This window comes from Danio rerio, chromosome 2 (genome assembly GCF_049306965.1).
Source record: "Danio rerio strain Tuebingen ecotype United States chromosome 2, GRCz12tu, whole genome shotgun sequence".
Lineage (NCBI taxonomy): Eukaryota > Metazoa > Chordata > Actinopteri > Cypriniformes > Danionidae > Danio > Danio rerio.
The window spans coordinates 63,092,646-63,110,675 of NC_133177.1; the positions used below are offsets into that span (position 1 = coordinate 63,092,646).

Below are 18,030 nucleotides of genomic sequence, written 5' to 3' on the forward strand. Positions count from 1 at the left end.
TGTGTGTGTGTGTGTGTGTGTGTGTGTGTGTGTGTGTGTGTGAGATTGTGTGTGTGTGTGTGTGTGTGTGTGTGTGTGTGTGTGTGAGATTGTGTGTGTGTGTGTGTGTGAGATTGTGTGTGTGTGTGTGTGTGAGATTGTGTGTGTGTGTGTGTGTGAGATTGTGTGTGTGTGTGTGTGTGAGATTGTGTGTGTGTGTGTGTGTGTGAGATTGTGTGTGTGTGTATGCGTGTGCGCGTAGACTCTGGAAGCTGATTGGACGAGCTGGTAAACTGTCAGCTGTTACATCACACTAACTCAATCACAGTGTCTTCATAACTCCAGCCTCATAGTTCAGCTCCTACAGTGGAGTTGATCAATCGTCTCTTTGTTAATCACAGATGAGCGTCTGCTTATTTGACTGAATTAAATCTACTGCTCATAATGTCTTCAGAGTCTGTCGTTGACACACACAGAGGTGATCTGCTCCTCTAAACCCACAATATATCTGCTCAGCGACTTCTCTTCAATCAATGTGAACGTGTGGTTCATGTTACCATGCTGATACTGTGTTTACCCTTTTTTTATATTAACATATAAAAGTGTGTGTAATTGAAGCTATGTGGAGAGAGAGAGAGAGATGGATGCTGATCTCCTGCAGTCAGAGAGCTCTGGATATAATTCCTCTGGATTTATAATCTCATTCATGATCGCTCCACAACAGCCCACGTTTATTAAACCTCAATGATCATTTCTGTCAGAACCATTGGAGAGTGTGTGTGTGTGTGTGTGTACATGCGCTGACAGTCACAGATCTCTCGTTTACAGTAATATATGAATGCAGATACAGAAGATTAGTCAGAACCAAAGACAAAACTGATCAACTCATCTAAGATCTATACCTGTTAATAACACTGCTGTTTACATTCACCAAATGCATCTATATTTATCTGTCTACATATCTGTCTATCTGCCTGTCTGTCTACATATGTGTCTGTCTGTCTATCTGTCTGTCTACTTATGTCTATCTGTCTCTCTGTCTACATATATGTCTCTGTCTGTTGATCTGTCTGTCTACATGTCTGTCTGTCTGTCTCTCTGTCTACATATATGTCTGTCTGTCTGTCTGTCTCTACAAGATGTATTTCAGTGCTGTTTGAGTGTTTTCTCCTGCAGGAGCTGATCCCTCGTCAGTGTTTTCAGGAAACTGCATTCCTCCATCAGTCCATTCATTCAACAGTGAGAGGAAGAGGCGGAGCTGAGCTGACCTCTGACCTCCAGCACAACAACACAAACTGCAGTATGTCCACAGAAACTAAAGCCATTTTTACTGCTGAAATACTGTTACCCCTTGTGTGCTGTTGGGTCGTTTTCATCCACTCTGGGCTGATTTAGATTCTTAATTTGGCCTCAAATTTTGTCACCTTTTGGTGACAAATCTTATCTGTGATTGGTTGGCTTAGTAGCGCTGACGAGTGTGTGCGGGACCGAGAGCCGAGCGATTGTTTACAAGTGTGGAGTCCCGTGAAGGAGCACCAGATGGAGAGTTTTGTTTTGTGGTTACCTCATAGTTAAAGTTGTTGCACGTCCGCCGGTTCCTGCCTCAAAATGAGCGAGTTTGAGTCACTTGTACATCCCGGAAGTGTTCAGAACAAACAAAACAGCAGAGAAGAAACTCGACACGGAGAAACATTTACACCTCACTGCCAACTAGCGTTTCATAAGTGTTAATGCAGACCAACAGAGACAGCAGCAGAAGTATAAATGCACAGCTACACGCGTTGCCTACGCCATGGGTCACACCGATCACTTGACGCAGAAGTATAAACCAGGCTTAAAAGGGCCACCAAACCCCCTGTGTCTGACGGGTGTTTTCACACCTCTAGTTTGATTAAAGTCAGGATGGTGGGTGTGTCCAGCTCTGTTTAGGTGGGAGTGTCAGGGGAGGGGAAGAGGGAAGGGTTTGCATATGAAGGAGTTTCAGTTTGAGCGCGTGCTGATTATCACAGAGGCAAAACATGGATATCAGTCATTGAATTATTTGCCAAATGATTAATTTGAGGACTTTAACTGCAGTTTGGCACTTTCACTTTCATTCAGGAACATTACCTGCATGCCCTCCGTGACAAACCAGATATGGGGTAGATGCCGAAGTATGCTAATAGGACTTTTAATTTGTCTGTAATCTGGGTTAAGCGCTTGCGATGAACTGTATGTCAACACAAAATCGGCATGTTTAAGTTCTGTTTTCTTTAAAAATAAGCGATCTCCACTGGCTGAGGGATATCTGATATAAAGTGGGTGTCAGACTGTACAAGAAGCACCGCATTACATTACACTCCCCCCGCCATGTCTTTATAATATGAGCATTTATTTTACCCAAGTATATTCAATGGAGCTTCTGCACTTGCGTGTCGATCCTGGCGAGCGCGTGCGAGTAAACGGCATTTTGTCTTGTTTTACACTTGAGCAACTGAATGAATGCTAAAGTCTGTTTAACTGATCATATTTTAATGACATTACAACATCACTGCTGGAAAGGGAACCGTATAAAATAGAAAAACACACAATAACAGCTCACCGGAGGTTTATCAGTATGGGAACAGCACTAGCTCTGCATATACCCTATTATTGGATGCAGGAACTGCTGGAAGAGTGTAGTTAATGGAGTGTTTGATACCGCACGGCGAATGGGAGAAAACAAAACCCCTCCACATTTCTCTGTAACTCAGATGACCTCAGCAGGTAGCGTCAGAAAGCTGTGTGTGTATTGACTATCCTGTCACAAGATGCGGAGAAAATCCTCCTGGATGGTAATCGTTTGAGTGCGGTGTTCACACTGGGAGAGCAGCATTTACAGCGGATCCCTCAGTCTATATCTGTACGTTCACACCGAAAGCAGCGAGAGCATCAAACTAGCAGGAAGTCATTCATTTTAAATGAGAGCCTTGGGGAGGAGCAGCGCGTCTTCGCCAGTCTGGGCATCGAGGAGAGTTGAAATCAAGTAGACTTTATGGTGATGAGCTATGATGCAGTTCTGCGGCAACCAATCAGAATGAAGAAGTCCACAGCTTGGGAGGAGTCCAGAGAACACAGTCACTGAAAACTTTGGTTCCGACCACAGCTGTTCCCAAGAGTTTGAATAATGCGGTTGCCGGATTTGCAATTATTTGCAGTGTTTTCTTACAGGAACGTGCATTAAATGAGTTACTGGCGAGTTACTGATGTGCATTAATGTTATATATTTTATTTTTCTTTAAGAGAAGTGGGAATGTCATGCAACAATACAAAACCGTACTGCTGCTTCAGAATATTTCAGACACGTATTGGACAAGTGGAGCAAAGTCACAACTCGTAATTAAATGAATTTAATAATAGCCCCTTTCACACAGTGATACCGGTAAATACATGGAAAATTTCAGGAAAGACTTTACTAGTGAATTCAAAAAAGTGCTGTTCACACAGGCGAGGACGTGACGGAATTTTTCTGGAAAAGAGCGTTCACACATCTATTCCAAAATAGCGGCAATTCTGCCATCATTAAGCAGAAATGAGCTGTAAACGGCTGCGCTTGTGTTTGTAAACATTTGACTACATCACAAACTCTGTGGATGATCAGTGTTGTGAACAACTTTGATGAAAACACACAGAGAAACACTTTCACATGTCGAGATGTTCATGATATGTGTTTGTGCTGGCGCTCACGGGCTGTTTCACGGGCACACGCAAAGCTTGAAGATAAACAAACAGCATCTTATCGAGAATCATGTACACGGTTGGCATTAAGATGAACATATAAACGTTATCTGACTAACATCTAGCAGCTGAATGTGTCTGGAGAAATATTCAAAGGCTTTTATTCTCATAAACCGTGTGGACGTGAATGCGTCTGACTGTTCTGATTGGCTAAAGCAGACGTCTCACGTCAGCACATTCTAGACGTGCACGCGCTCTTTCCGGCAATCTTCTATCTGCGTTCACACAGCAGAGCATTCCAGCAAATTACTGCTCATGTGTCAAGTTCTATTTGCTGAAAATAGCCAGAACGAATTTACTAGTGTTTTCACAAAGGGCCTGTTCACATATACAGACCTTTCCGGAAAATTGCCGGTAACTTTCAGGAAAAGTCTGTATGTGTGAAAGGGGCTAATAAGTGTGCAACATTTTCACGCTAGAAAGTAAGTTTTATATGGGAATGTCGCTGATATGATGCTGCATCGGCCCCTTTAAATACCAGATCAGTGTAACGAGTTGTGACGCTCTCACCGCCGGAGCTAAAGACGGACCGCGTTGTCACCAGGGCAGCCAGAGCGACCTCTGACACTCTCTTCACCTTCAGTGTGAACGTACAGTAATATTAGAGTGATGTTAACCTGCTGTACACTGAGTAACTCAATCTGTCTGACTAATGTCCGTCTTTAAACACTGAAAGAGTTCTGCTCACCATACCAACTCACTTTACCTCTGAATAAACAAAGAGCCCCGATCACACACTGAGCACAGCTGTAGAGACAATCAGCACCAACTGAAGCCGCGTCTTTATTAAAGGAGACGAGCGGCAAATATGGATCTCACCATTTCCAGATGCGGAAAGCTCTCGGGGAAACATGTTCCTTACAGACGTGTTTCTGTGGTGTGTTAGCAGAGCGCTGTAATCCACACGTGAGTCCAGCTGCGCTCTCATAGCGAGAAATGAAGACTAAACCTTCATTACAGCACATTTATAAACACAACACTGACCACCCGTGTGTCTGAACTATTCTTCTTACACTTGTTTTGGCAACACAGCATGGCGTTTCTCTGCTGTCTGAACACTGTAACAGGTAAACACAGTCTTCAAAGTGATCATGTGTAGCGGAGGCCAGCTAGTGTGTGCTGTGCAGGTAAACTCACTCCTGACTTCCAAAGGAGCTCTAGTGACAGCCGCTAGAGGTCATGGTCTTTAGCCTCCTTGTTAGAGCAACTGACTCCCATGCGGAAGGTCGCCGGTTCGATACCAGCTCGGAGTGGGTTGGGTGGTGTAGGACCGGCGGGGTTACACATGCATATTAATGCATTAACACAATAGAGCGCACTGATTGGTGTGAACCAAGTCTTACTCATGAATTAAGGCTGCACACTCAGAGACGTCCCAATGCACTTGCCGGTACAGACATGCACTCTACATGCTGGAATACACACAAGGATCTAATCTCCCTGACGCAGCTTCAAGAATTCATTTCAAACCTGAAGAACAGACGTGCTGGAAATAATGCAAAACAGCCGATGTTCAGTCTTTAGTGAGATATATGTGTCCTAATAGTGTTTATAGCAGTGCAGGACACAGATATGACTGTCAACAGCTCTGCACATGTGTTCTGGTGTTTCGTGACCCTTTAAGAGAACTGCTGGTGGACGTTCCAACAGAGTCTGGTGCAGACATTTTCAGTCAGAGCAGCAGAGATATGATGGAGAGAATGCAGTGCATATCAGAGAGAGCAGCACTGTTAATCATGTTAAAACTCTTCTTAACCTTTGGCTCAACCAAAATCAAATAGGCAACCACTGATTTGATTTCATTTAATCGGCTTGTTAAGTGTTCCAGGAGCAAGCGCTCTATCAAATGTATAGGGAGACTCATCAAACGCTGATAATCAATGTTTAGAAAGCGCTGCGATGCTTTCCAAAATCACGATCGCAATCTGTATGTCCATGCCTGATATCTGATGGCCAGAAAGCGATTCGTTTTTTATAAATTGTAAAAATGTTGGTGTTTGTGATGCAGCAAGCCCAGAGATGGTGTGTACACGATGACTTGATAAAAAATTCACTTTAATTCATGAAATGACTAAATATTGATCATAAACGAATAATTTCTCTATGCAAATGAGTGCCAGCGCGGACGCGGAAACAGTATCACATACGTCACCGATATGTCACGACTTAACAAGCAGATTGACAATGATGTGATGTACTGTAGGTGTATCTTGTATTATTTCTCTACTCTTAAACGTTACAATTTCCTGCACAGGACTACAGATGTACATCAGCTTCATAGCTAACTCTGGCATGCCATGTTGTACATGTCCCTGTGTAAATAAAGAAATCTGTGTTGAAGATTGGCAATCATTTAAGCTGGACGTCTCATTTTCATCTGAAAGGAGGGTAACGGATCACTTTTAAAAGAGTGCAACTACAATTAAATAAACTAAATGTACATACACATTTAAAAAGCTAATCCAGTCACACAAATGACAGCTGTATTCATTATTAAATGACACAAAATAACAAGCAGTTATTATAAATGACAGTATTTCCCATTGATACCGTTTCAACAGATTGAGCCAGTCTTGTTTAAAACTCTTCATTTAATCTCAGCATCTCATAATTTCATAACACAATTCAAAACATTTGATCTTCACTGTTTAAATAATAATTATTTATTAATTTTTTTTGCAGAAAAACAACAAAACGACTTTTTATTGCAGAGGACTGATCATTTCAGGATGAGCATTGCACATGATGTATTTACAGCAGCCCAGCGTTTGTTCTCCAATGCAGATCAATGACAGAACAGCAGTTGTGCTCATACACGTGTGCATGATGTTAAACCCAGATATTCTCACCATCAGACACGGTATAATCAGGACTTGTGATGTTCTGGAATCATTCAGCTGCAGATTTAACTCTTGTGTGCTGATTCGGAGTCCTACTTTGGCCTCATCTTTCTGTATTTCAGCAAGTGGAATGATTTCGCTGACTTACGTTCAAAATCTCAGAACCACACTCAGATGGACTCGCCTGTTTCTGATGTTGGTGCTGTTTTTGCTTCATTGACTTCCATTATAAGCACATTTATTAAATGCAAATAAAATACAGCATATAATCATGCATTCTGGATTATTGCTGGTTTTCCCAGCTCATTTCTCCTACTAAAGTGATAGATTGCCTGTCTTCCCAACAGGGAAAACCAACAACTATACAGAATGCAGGATGATCTGCTGCCATGGCTTTACAATCAAGAAATGTGGTTAAAATGGAAGCACATCACCAACAACACGCCAAAGGGGAGTCAATTTAAACAGTACACAAAGGGTTAAAGCCGCCGCTCCTGTGTGATTATGATGAGATGATGAGCAGTGCATTGTGGGATGTTGAAGTTATTATGACGTCTGGTGTGATGTGTACTAATGCAGTCAATTCTGCCTGAGGTAAATCTACCCACATTTGCAGATATTCTGATGGCTTTAGCACAGATCGTTCTAGGTGTACTGTTGAAGTCAAAAACTTTTTCACTTCTTCCTTTTTTTCAGTATTTGCTAAGTGCAAGGAATTTTCCACAGTATTTCCTGTAATATTTTATTCTTCTGGAGAAAGTTGTATTTTATTTTGACTTCACTAAAAGTTTTCACATTTTTAAAATAAACAAGGTCAATTTTTATTCATTCACTCGTTCATTTTCCTTTGGCTTAGTGTCTATTTCAGGAGTCACCACTGCAGAATGAACCGCCAACTATTTCAGCACATATTTGAAGCTTCAGGTTGCAATCTAGACACCTAAACACCCATACACACTCACACTCATACACTACGTGAAGTTTATTTATAAACTAATGTCGAGAGGATCACGTGCTTATGATTGATCACAGCCGGTCCTGCATTATCCAATTCATGATTCACCAATCAGACGAGTCCTAAGCCACTATAAACACCCTCAGCTCCAAAACACAGCCATCTTCGTTTGGTTATTGCTCTGATCTTATTGCCTTTTGGGGTGTTCTTCAATACGCAGCTGCTGTCCCTGAGCCATTTAAGGCATTTTGGGGAGTTCTCAAAATCTACCTGAGCTCAAACTCCCCTCTCGCCTTGCAAATGGGAGGAAGCCCCAAACTCGAGGATCTAATGAGCTCAGGGCTCTCTCCCGGGACAGCATGCCAAACGCTTTATAATCAATCATCAGCTGAGGGCGAACTCTTGCAGTGAAGGTTATTTACACACTAATGTCGAGAGGATCACGTGCTTATGATTGACCACAGCCGGTCCTGCATTCGCCAATTCACGATTCACCAATCAGACGAGTCTTAAGCCACTGTAAACACCCTCAGCTCCATATCACAGCCATCTTGGTTTTGAAGAATCCCCCCTTCCTCCCCTACTCCTCCTCCTTTCCTAGATGGGCGGCACGGTGGCCCAGTGGTTAGCACTGTTGCCTCACAGCAAGAACGTCACTGGTTCTAGTCCTTACCAAGCCAGTTGACGTTTTTGTACGGAGTTTACACGTTCTCCCCGTGCTCACGTGCGTTTCCCCCGGGTTCCCCGGTTTCCTCTCACCATCCAGAAACATGCAGCTTAAGTTAATTGACTAATCCACATCAGCACATAGACATGCTAGTCAGTAGTTATCTGTTAAGAGCGATCACTATCTGTTCATCAGCTACTACAGCAGGGGAGTTCTCCACATCTACCTGAGCTCAAACTCCCCTCTCACCCTGCAAACGGGAGGGAGCCTCAGGCTCGAGGATCTCATGAGCTCAGGGCTCTCTCCCGGGACAGCATGCCAAACACGCTTTATAATCAATCATCAGCTGAGGGCGAACTCTTGAAGGCCAGTTTAGTTCATTATTTCCCCTATAGCGCATGTGTTTGGAGTTTGAGGAGTCGAACCAGCGACCTTCTTGCTGTGAGGGCACAGTGCAACACCCCTGAGCCACCGTGCTGAGTTAAGTCAATATTATTAACCTAGTTAATCCTTTAAATAGCAGTTTTTAAATTCAGAATACTGTCTTGAAAAAAAAATAAGTTTTGACTTCAACTGTATTTGGCTGAAACTGGACTCAACAGGTTTGTTTCACAGTGAACATTTGTTTTTATGGTAGATCAGTGTGTGTTTAGTCCCTTATAAGATACGATGAAGTTAGATGAGCATTTTCTAATGCTTCAGAATGGATTACACACAAATATTTACTTGACGAAGTGTAATTCGCCCTTTATTCACCGCACCAAGACTGTGTTGAAACTGGGCAATATTTGCTTTACATCCAGATTCACACTCATTGCCCTTTGTATTTATTGCTAGTCTTCCCAGCAGGCGTCACACTTATTTTCACTGTGTCTGTCATATTTCTCAATGTCTTTGAAAAAGCACTTCATTTATTCTGAATAAACCTGAATAAGATTCATCTGCAGTGTGAATGATGACCCATAGGGGGCGCAACCACTATTCTGTACAATAACAATGGCCACATTTACTCTTATTAAAATGTGTTTTCATTAGTCCAATCACAAGTGGATGCCAGTAAATATCAGCGTACACACTGGATGGGTTTCTTCCACAGTGTAATAATCGCTCATGTGGTCGAATGTGTTCAAAAATAGAAATACACTGAGGAACAAGAGAACTAAGTGACTTTTGCAAATCAATGTTCATATTTGGAAGCATTAAAACAAACCCGCTGGGCTACACTTTAAAAGATTGTCGGCACCAATATTAACACAACTATGTGCATTCTGAGTTCAAGTCTCGACTCTCTGACCTTTCCCAAACTTTTATGACAGCAATAAACTGAAACATTTTATTGTATTTCAGCAAAGTTCTTCATCTGTTAAAGGTTTAAGGGGACATGTTGAGAGAGTACACAGATCACTGTGGATATCTAATTTTCCATTGTTATTGATTTGTTATCCTGTGCACCTGTACACCAGGTAACATCGCTTCAACCAACAGTACACTCTTACTGAACACATGAACTGAACACCAGATAGACACGCAATTGATTTTTGGCCGAACACTTGTGATCAGATCACTGAAAACATGTTATATACCAAGTTGAAACGAGCCTGTATTAGCGTCCATGCTATAGGACAATATGGTTTTGCTAATTATAAGTTGTGTAACAGGTGTTATATTATATATATTAATTTCACCCAAAATTCTTCTTGTTATTCATCAAATATTTTTATTTAATTGTGTATTGTCAAAGTTGTTCTTTAATTATCTTATATTTCAGAGTTAATGAAATCATAGTTGTGTGATTTTTCAATGTATTGGTGTATTTTGGAAAATTGTGCGTGGCCCCTTTAAGTGTCATTTTCCGGGTCACGGCACCAATGTGACCGGTCCTCGCTTTACTCTGCGTTGTGTTGTGATCAGGCGAAAGGAACCAGTCATATGGGAATTAACAGGCTTTTATTCTGCATGAATAAAACAAACAAATGGCAAAGCTGAGTATGTGCCTTCCTTAGGAGCTCACCAACCTCTCCTCAATCACGTTTGCAGTGAACTGACATAAATCAGGTTGAAGTGTGTTTACATATGTGTTTATGCTTCTGTTATGTTTTTGAATTTATGTATAATGTTTCTCTCTTTTTTTTTTTTGGGTGTATGTAAACACACTTTAACCTGATTTATGTCAGTTCGCGGCAAACGTGATTGAGGAGAGGTTGGTGAGCTCCTAAGGAAGGCACATACTCAGCTTTGCCATTTGTTTGTTTTATTCATGCAGAATAAAAGCCTGTTAATTCCCATATGACTGGTTCCTTTCGCCTGATCACAACACAACGCAGAGTAAAGCGAGGACCGGTCACAGTTGCAGTTTCCTCTCTTTAAATCAGGGGTGCCCAAACCCTGTCCTGGAAAACCGATGTCCTGCAGAGTTTAGCTCCAACTCACTTCAGGCCAGGAAGATTATAGTTTACCTAACTAGTTCTGGTGTGTCTGATTGGGGTTACAGCTAAACTCTGTAGGACACTGACCCTTCAGGACCGAGTGTGTGCACCTCTGCTTTAAATATATGAGTTCTTTACAGTCAGATAGATTTTAATAATCAGTTATTGTTGTTTTTGACTAATCACCTGCTTTAAAAGAGTCATTCTGGAAAATGATTATAACCGTGTCATACTACTGTGCCATTATTGTTGTAGCTCAGGGATGGGCAACTTTAGTCCTGGAAAAACCACTGTCCTGCTGAGTTTTGCTAAGACCTTAATCAAACACTGACAAGCAGTTCTTTGAGGGTGCTTTCACACCTGTGAATCGATTCAGTTGTTCTGAAACAGAGATTATAATTGTTACATTTTTGCTCTTGGAGCGGTTCGCTTTCACACGGCAAAGTTTCTAATCGGACCAAAAGAGCTAAAACAAGTCACGTGCGAGTGAACTCTCCTCACATTGGTCAGAGTGTCAGGGTTTATTTTGCAGCGTCCCGCTCAGCTGTCAGGAGAGGTGGTGGTTTGGTGGTGATTGACAGGGTGCGCGCGCGACGTGTCTGAGGAGAGATGTGGTGGGGAGGGGTGAGAAGGGTGCGCGACGATGCCTATTTGAGGACCGGGAGGGAGACGCGAGAATACCGGGAGATCATCACTCGTTTGCGGGCATCCGGAGACTCGCGAAACTTCCCGCCCTACTCATAATTCTCTCTTCATATAGCCGTAAGCCTATTACATATCCATAAACACTGTGATATAACCGCGCTCGGATCGTATCGCTTTCTCACTGCAATCGAACCGCTCCAGGGTTCGTTTCAATCGAGCCGAGACCACCTCACTCAGACGGTCTCGGAGCGATTACTTTGGCGCGGAACAGAGCGCGATTGCCCTGTTCATATATGCCAAACGAACCGCGCTAACTGGGCAAACGAGACACATTCCGAAACAAAAGTGTAGGTGTGAAAGCACCCTAAGATCACTGGAAAGCTCCAGACAGGAGGGTCTGATTAGGAATGAAGGCAAACGCTGCAGGTCCTCTTGAACAGTAGTTCCCAATTCCGGTCCTCTGGACCCCCCGCCCTGCACATTTTGTATGTCTCTCTTACTTGACACACAAGGATCAGTTCATGGATTTCTTTGTTAATGAGCTGACGATCTGAATCAGGAAGACATACAAGATTTGCAGATCAGAGACTGGAATAGGGAACCACTGTTCTAGAACTCAGTTGAAGCTGTAGTGAGGACTTCACTGTTCTCGGAGAGATAAAGCCACAGCCTTTATCCCTGTACTTATCATTCAGGATTTTAGTCTTCCAGATCTGGTGAAGTGCGGCTTACAGTCACGACACACTCTTCCCTCGCTCTTTGAGTCCTCAGCTCAGAGTAGAGCTGATCGTCCAGTGTGGACAGCAGTTTGTCTGATGGACTGATGTCGGCAAGTGTGTGATGAATATAGTCCTGATCCGGGTTTGCAGAATCCGGTATGAGTGTATCTACATGTGAACTAATCACACTTATTATCTGTGTATGTGGATCTGTGGGATGCACAGTTGTTCCAGAGTCCTTCGGTGTCCCACAATCCCTGGCAGTGTTGTCCTGTGATTTCGATGAAAAGAAATGTCGGTGTAAGTTGTTGCTGCTGTTGTTTGCGTTTTCCTCCAGGTCTGGACCAGAACTTGGCTCTTCTAGCGGAGGACCATCATTCCCAGATTCCAGACTGTCTTTTTCATTCTCAGGTGTTTCTGTACCTGTTGCTCCCTCGCTGGCCTCCTCATCTGCTGCACTAGCGATGCGAGGTAAGGTACTGTGGTATCGTGTATCCAGTGGGTAGTTGGCACTGTCGCCTCTGCGTAGCGGATAGCAGCGCTGGCGCTCTAGGGACGGTGAGTATCGAGCGGCTCCTGGGTCGCTGTACTGTTTGCTGCGCTGCCACTGCTTTCGGAGATGAATTCGGGACCGGTGCCGGTGTCGCAATGAGGGTGAACCCTGTTGGTCAAACTGGGGATCATGTCTTAGAAATTCATTAAACAGCGCCTCCGTCTTCTCATCGATGCTGTAGTCTCGGCGGCGGAATCGTAGCCTAGGTTTGGTCGTCGGTTGTGTCTCTTGGCTCTTTGGAAGCTCTGGCTCCAAACTTGCCTCATCCTCCAGCTCCTCTTTAAAAAGCCTCGCTTCAAAACTCTCACAAACTGTTCCTTTACGGCCAGAATTGGTGAAGAAGCGGCGTCGCTCAGACGCTGTCTTTCCAGAGCCGCTTCCGAATAGTCTGAGTTCCTCTGGAGCTTTGCATGGAGCTTCAATCGAGGCGTAGCCACTGTCCATCTGCAGGAGCTTGCGGTTGTTTGTTTCTCCATCGCTGCCTCTTTCAGAGTCCAGACTCTCTCGTCCGTTTCTTCTCTGTCCAACATCCCTTATCATATCATCATACGGCAGCTCCCCATCCAAATCATCATCGATGTCCTGCGACTGGTAGCTGGGAATGCCTGTTCTGGAGGCTCCTGCGGAGCAGACGCTGTCGGCATCGCTGCGTGTAGAGTCTCTGTCATTGCTGCTCAAGTCTGAGGAAGCATACTGCTCCAGAGACGCGCGCAGACTCCAGATATCACGGTACAGACTGGGCTGATCCAGGCTCTCCAACTGACCCATGGGTACAAACTCCTCCCCACCGCCTCCTGATGCTCCAGCCTCCATCTCCATTCCGTCCGCCTCTCCGTCCTCCATATCCAGAGGTCTGTGAAGTGAAGAAAACACTGGAGGTGTGTCTTTTGCCCTTGTGTCCGTGTTGTTTGTGTGCTCCATTACAGCTTCCACCTCTAATCTGTAGGAGTGAACATACAGGAATAAGAGTCTGAGCCAAAAGAAGGATTTCTTTCAACAACAAACTCCAGAAAGAGAGGTAAACATCATTCTTAATGTTATGGATATAGCGATTTAAATGAAAATGTTCTAGTAGATGCATCATGGTTCATCTATAAATGATTCTAAATTCTCATATCGAAATGTCAGACAAGACTTAAACAAGGAGCTGAGATTTAAGTGCTGAAGTTTGATGTGCATTGGAGATGCCAAGAATTAGAGCAGAAGTGTCCAGTCCTTCTTTTCTAAACCCCAAAGATTTCAACTGAGCGGTACAGTACAGATGAATTCAATACAAGTCACCTTGATCAGGCTTGGGCTTCCAATACGACACTGTACTGTTCAGTGGAAATTAACCACAACTAGCTAAACAAGGTCTTCAGGACTGCAAGAAACGTTCAGGTAAGTGTGTTTGGGAGATCAGTGTAAGCCTCTGTGAGACACTAGAGGAGAGCTTTCACCTGTTTCTCAGGTAGGAGATGAAGGGAAGTGAGTTTTGTCATGTAGGCATTTACCCATCCTTGAAATTGTTTCTCTGCTTTTAACACGTCCAAGTGCACACATGCATATTGAGTGAGGAGTGAGAGCACACAGTAATTAGGGGTTCATTGCCTTGCTCAGAGCAGCTGGTAATTGAAGATGGATCTTCAACTCCTGCTTGCACCGGGAATCAAACCTGCAACCTTTTGATTACAAGTCCACCTCCCTAACCATAAAGGCTGGTTTATACTCCTGCAGCGAGTGCACGTGGACGATCAGGCACAACCTTTGTGCAGTCACAGACCCTTCGATGTGCACCTCTCAAATGATCTAACTGCACATCGTGACGATGCATTGTGCAACCTCTGTTATTGGTTGGCTTGGTATAGATGACAAAACTGGGCGGGGCCCAGAAACATAGAGTCAGAGCGAGCCCGATTGAAATAAGTCTTTAACAACTGTGGAGTCCCGTTAAGAAGCTCTAGGGGAGACTTTTGTGTTGTGTTTAGCTTATATGATAATGTTGTACATTAAGATAGCTTTACAGGTTTTTTCTGGTGTGATCGAAACACCCACGGAGAAACTCGGCACAGTGGAACCAAGAAACCCCACTGTCAGCTTGTGTTTCTGAAGTGTTACTACAGAGAAACACAACCAGAATGCAGGAGTATAACAGCACAGCTAAACGCAAGGCAAGGTACACTCCGTGACTTACGGCAATCACTCGACACAGAAGTATAAATCCGCCTATAGGACACAACTTCCCCAGCGGGGTGTGTGTGTGTGTGTGTGTGTGTTTGTCTGTGTGTGTGTGTGTTTGTCTGTGTGTGTGTGTGTGTATGTACCTGCTGAGGGCAGACGGAGCTCCGGCAGTGGTGTCTAAAGATCCAGCTGAGAGGCGTCTTGGCGGCTCCGTCTGCGGCTGAACGCAGGGTTTCCTCATCAGGAAATGATCAACTCCATCATTCTGCAAGGTTTCTTCTGCTCCCTGATCCAGAGTCTCGCTGGCTGCCCGCTGCCTCTGAAACACTCGCCTCCGAGGAGAACCTAGGAGGACACAAGAATAAGAAAAATAAATATATAAATGTGTAGTGTAAATAATGAGCTCTGCTCTGATACACAGATATTCTATAGAGATGTTTTATAAAGCGCAAGAGAGATGACGGTGAGAGCTGCGAGATATGACACAGTGCATTAGGCACTCATATTCAGCATGTGCCTGTTATCTTGTTACAAACATATGCAGCTAATTTCACAATATACACGTCAAACTAAGATACGGTTAAAGGGTCATGAAACACCAGAACACATGTGTGGAGCTGTTGACAGTCATATCTGTGTCCCGCGCTGCTATAAACACTATTAGCAGGCACGTGCACACATACCTGTGCAGTGCACATGCCCTTTTTAGTCTTGGATAGAAAGTGCCCTTCCAAAATGATCAAGAGTCGCGACGCGCACACCCTCCATCCCGCCTTTGAGTAGGCGCGTGACAACATCGCTCTTGAGTACGCGTGCTCAACCCCCCCCACCCCACCCCACCCCCGCTTTACAGTACGCACGCGAGAACACAGATGATCAGAACACGCGTGCGACAACACTGCTCTTCAGTATGCGCACAACAACAACAACAACCCCCCCCCCCCCCCTAACAATTAACAAACAAAGCAAAACAAAAGAAGAGAAACGCACCTCATGTTCACAGTAACCGTATAACAAGTCTAAGCAATTGGAGCATGCCTCTGTGCCGCTTTTAAAGTCATGTAATCAGTTCATAACCATCCTCCGACTGTGTGTGTGTGTGTGTGTGTGTGTGTGTGTGTGTGTGTGTGTGTGTGTGTGTGTGTGTGTGTGTGTGTGTAACCAGCGGAATCTGGAACAGGCGCATGTGAGCGATCTTAGTGTGTAACTTTATTGTACAGATTTGATCGTAATAATCTAGGAAAAGTCTGTAAAATAACGTTAATAATGTTTTTCTGTAAACATTTTAAAGAAAACATCTGTAGATTTATTATTTTTTGCGCTTTATTTCAACAAAGAAATTTTACCGTAATTTTATGTTTTTTGTTTGGCAGCCGTAGCTGCCAGTCATTTGACCTTTTTTTTTTTTTTTTTACAGCGCACTTAATTACAATTCATTACTTTAATTTTACGTACTATTAAATGTACTTTTAAAAAAACAGGAAAAAACATTGTGTAAATAACACAGCTATTTTATAGTATAAAACAGACAAATTGCTGTAATTTGTCATTACTTATATAGTACATGAAATAACAGTCAAGCCGTTAATTTACTGATATTGTTTGTAATTTTTACGAACTTTTGAATATAATTTAAAATAACAGAAAAAATACTGTAAAATAATACTGTAATTTCCCTGTGTAAAAAACACACATGTCAGTAATTTGTCTTTAATAATAAAGTACCTAAAATGAAAGTCAAACTGTTAATTTAGAGAGATTATTTGTCATTTTACTAAGTTTTGAATATAATGTGAAATGACAAAAAATTATTGTAAAAAATGTAGTGATTTTTTTCTGTAATTTGTTTTTTTACAGTGTAGTTGGTATGGTCAGCAGAACTCTTTCAGTGTTTAAAGACAGACATTAGTCAGAGAGATTGAGTTACTCAGTGCACAGCAGGTTATCATCACTACAGTATTCTGGAAGATCTGCTGTAAATGCTGCTCTCCCAGTGTAAACATGTGAATCAAACTATTACCGCCCTGGAGGATTTACATCACTTTTTGTGACAGGATAGTCGATACACACACAACTTTCTGACGCTACCTACAGACTATATCTGAGTTAGCAAGAAATGCAGAGGGTTTATTCTCCCATTCGCTGTGCGGTATCAAACACTCCATCACCACTACACTCTTCCAGCAGTTCCTGCATCCAATATCTGGTTTGTCACAGGGGGCATGCAGGAAATATTCCTGAATGAAAGTAAAACTACACTGTAAAAAAATCCAAAATTTTACGGTTTATTTATGGCAGGGTGCCGAAAAAAAAGTAAAATAATGGATATTAAATTCCAGAAATTTCCTTAAATTAAAATTTCTGGTAAATTTCTGTCATTTAATATCCATTATTTACAGTAAATTTCTGTAATTTAACATTTATTATTTAATGGTAAATTTCTGTAATATAATATCCGTTATTTTATGGTAAATTTCTGTAATTTAATATCCGTTATTTTACGGGAAATTTCTGTAATTTAATATTCGTTATTTTACGGGAAATTTCTGTAATTTAATATTCGTTATTTTACGGGAAATTTCTGTAATTTAATATTCGTTATTTTACGGGAAATTTCTGCAATTTAATATCCGTTATTTTATGGTCAATTTCTGTAATTTAATATTCGTTATTTTACGGGAAATTTCTGTAAATTAATATCCGTTATTTTATGGTAAATTTCTGTAATTTAATATTCGTTATTTTACGGGAAATTTCTGCAATTTAATATCCGTTATTTTACGGGAAATTTCTGTAATTTAATATTCGTTATTTTACGTGAAATTTCTGTAATTTAATATCCGTTATTTTATGGTCAATTTCTGTAATTTAATATCCGTTATTTTATGGTCTATTTCTGTAATTTAATATTCGTTATTTTACGGGAAATTTCTGTAAATTAATATCCGTTATTTTATGGTAAATTTCTGTAATTTAACATTAGTTATTTTTCGGTAAATTTCTATAATGTAATAACCATTATTTTATAGTAAATTTCTATAATTTAATATCCATTATTTTCCAGTAAATTTCTGTCATTTAATGGTCGTCATTTTACTTTTTTTTTTCTCTCTGCACCCCAGCTGCCGGAAATAAACCGTAAAGTTATGGATTTTTTTTTTTACAGTGTGCTGTACTGCAGTTAAAGTCCACAAATTAATTATTTGGTAAATAATTTGATTACTGATGTCCATGTAAGCACAGTCAATGACTATGTTTACAGGGACATCAGTAAAAGAATGATTTGCTTTAATCTAATTAAGAGATTAATGAGATTAAAGTGTTTACATG

At 42.0% G+C, this 18,030-nt stretch overlaps 1 protein-coding gene across 3 annotated transcripts in view; it reads right to left on the reverse strand.

Annotated features, from left to right (window-relative positions):
* Positions 1 to 6,308: 6,308 nt before the first annotated feature.
* cbarpa (CACN subunit beta associated regulatory protein a) overlaps positions 6,309 to 18,030 on the reverse strand; it is a 31,024-nt gene continuing 19,302 nt past the window's right edge. For 2 of the 3 annotated variants that reach the window (XM_073932279.1, XM_073932271.1), the window contains 2 exons: positions 14,844 to 15,045; positions 8,919 to 13,480 (listed from right to left, as the gene is read on the reverse strand). In XM_073932279.1, coding sequence (XP_073788380.1) covers positions 11,968 to 13,480; positions 14,844 to 15,045 — 1,715 coding nt within the window. In that variant the 3' untranslated portion in view covers positions 8,919 to 11,967. Of the gene's footprint in view, positions 13,481 to 14,843; positions 15,046 to 18,030 lie in introns of all 3 variants that reach the window. The other variant, XR_012395444.1, reaches the window with a different exon arrangement.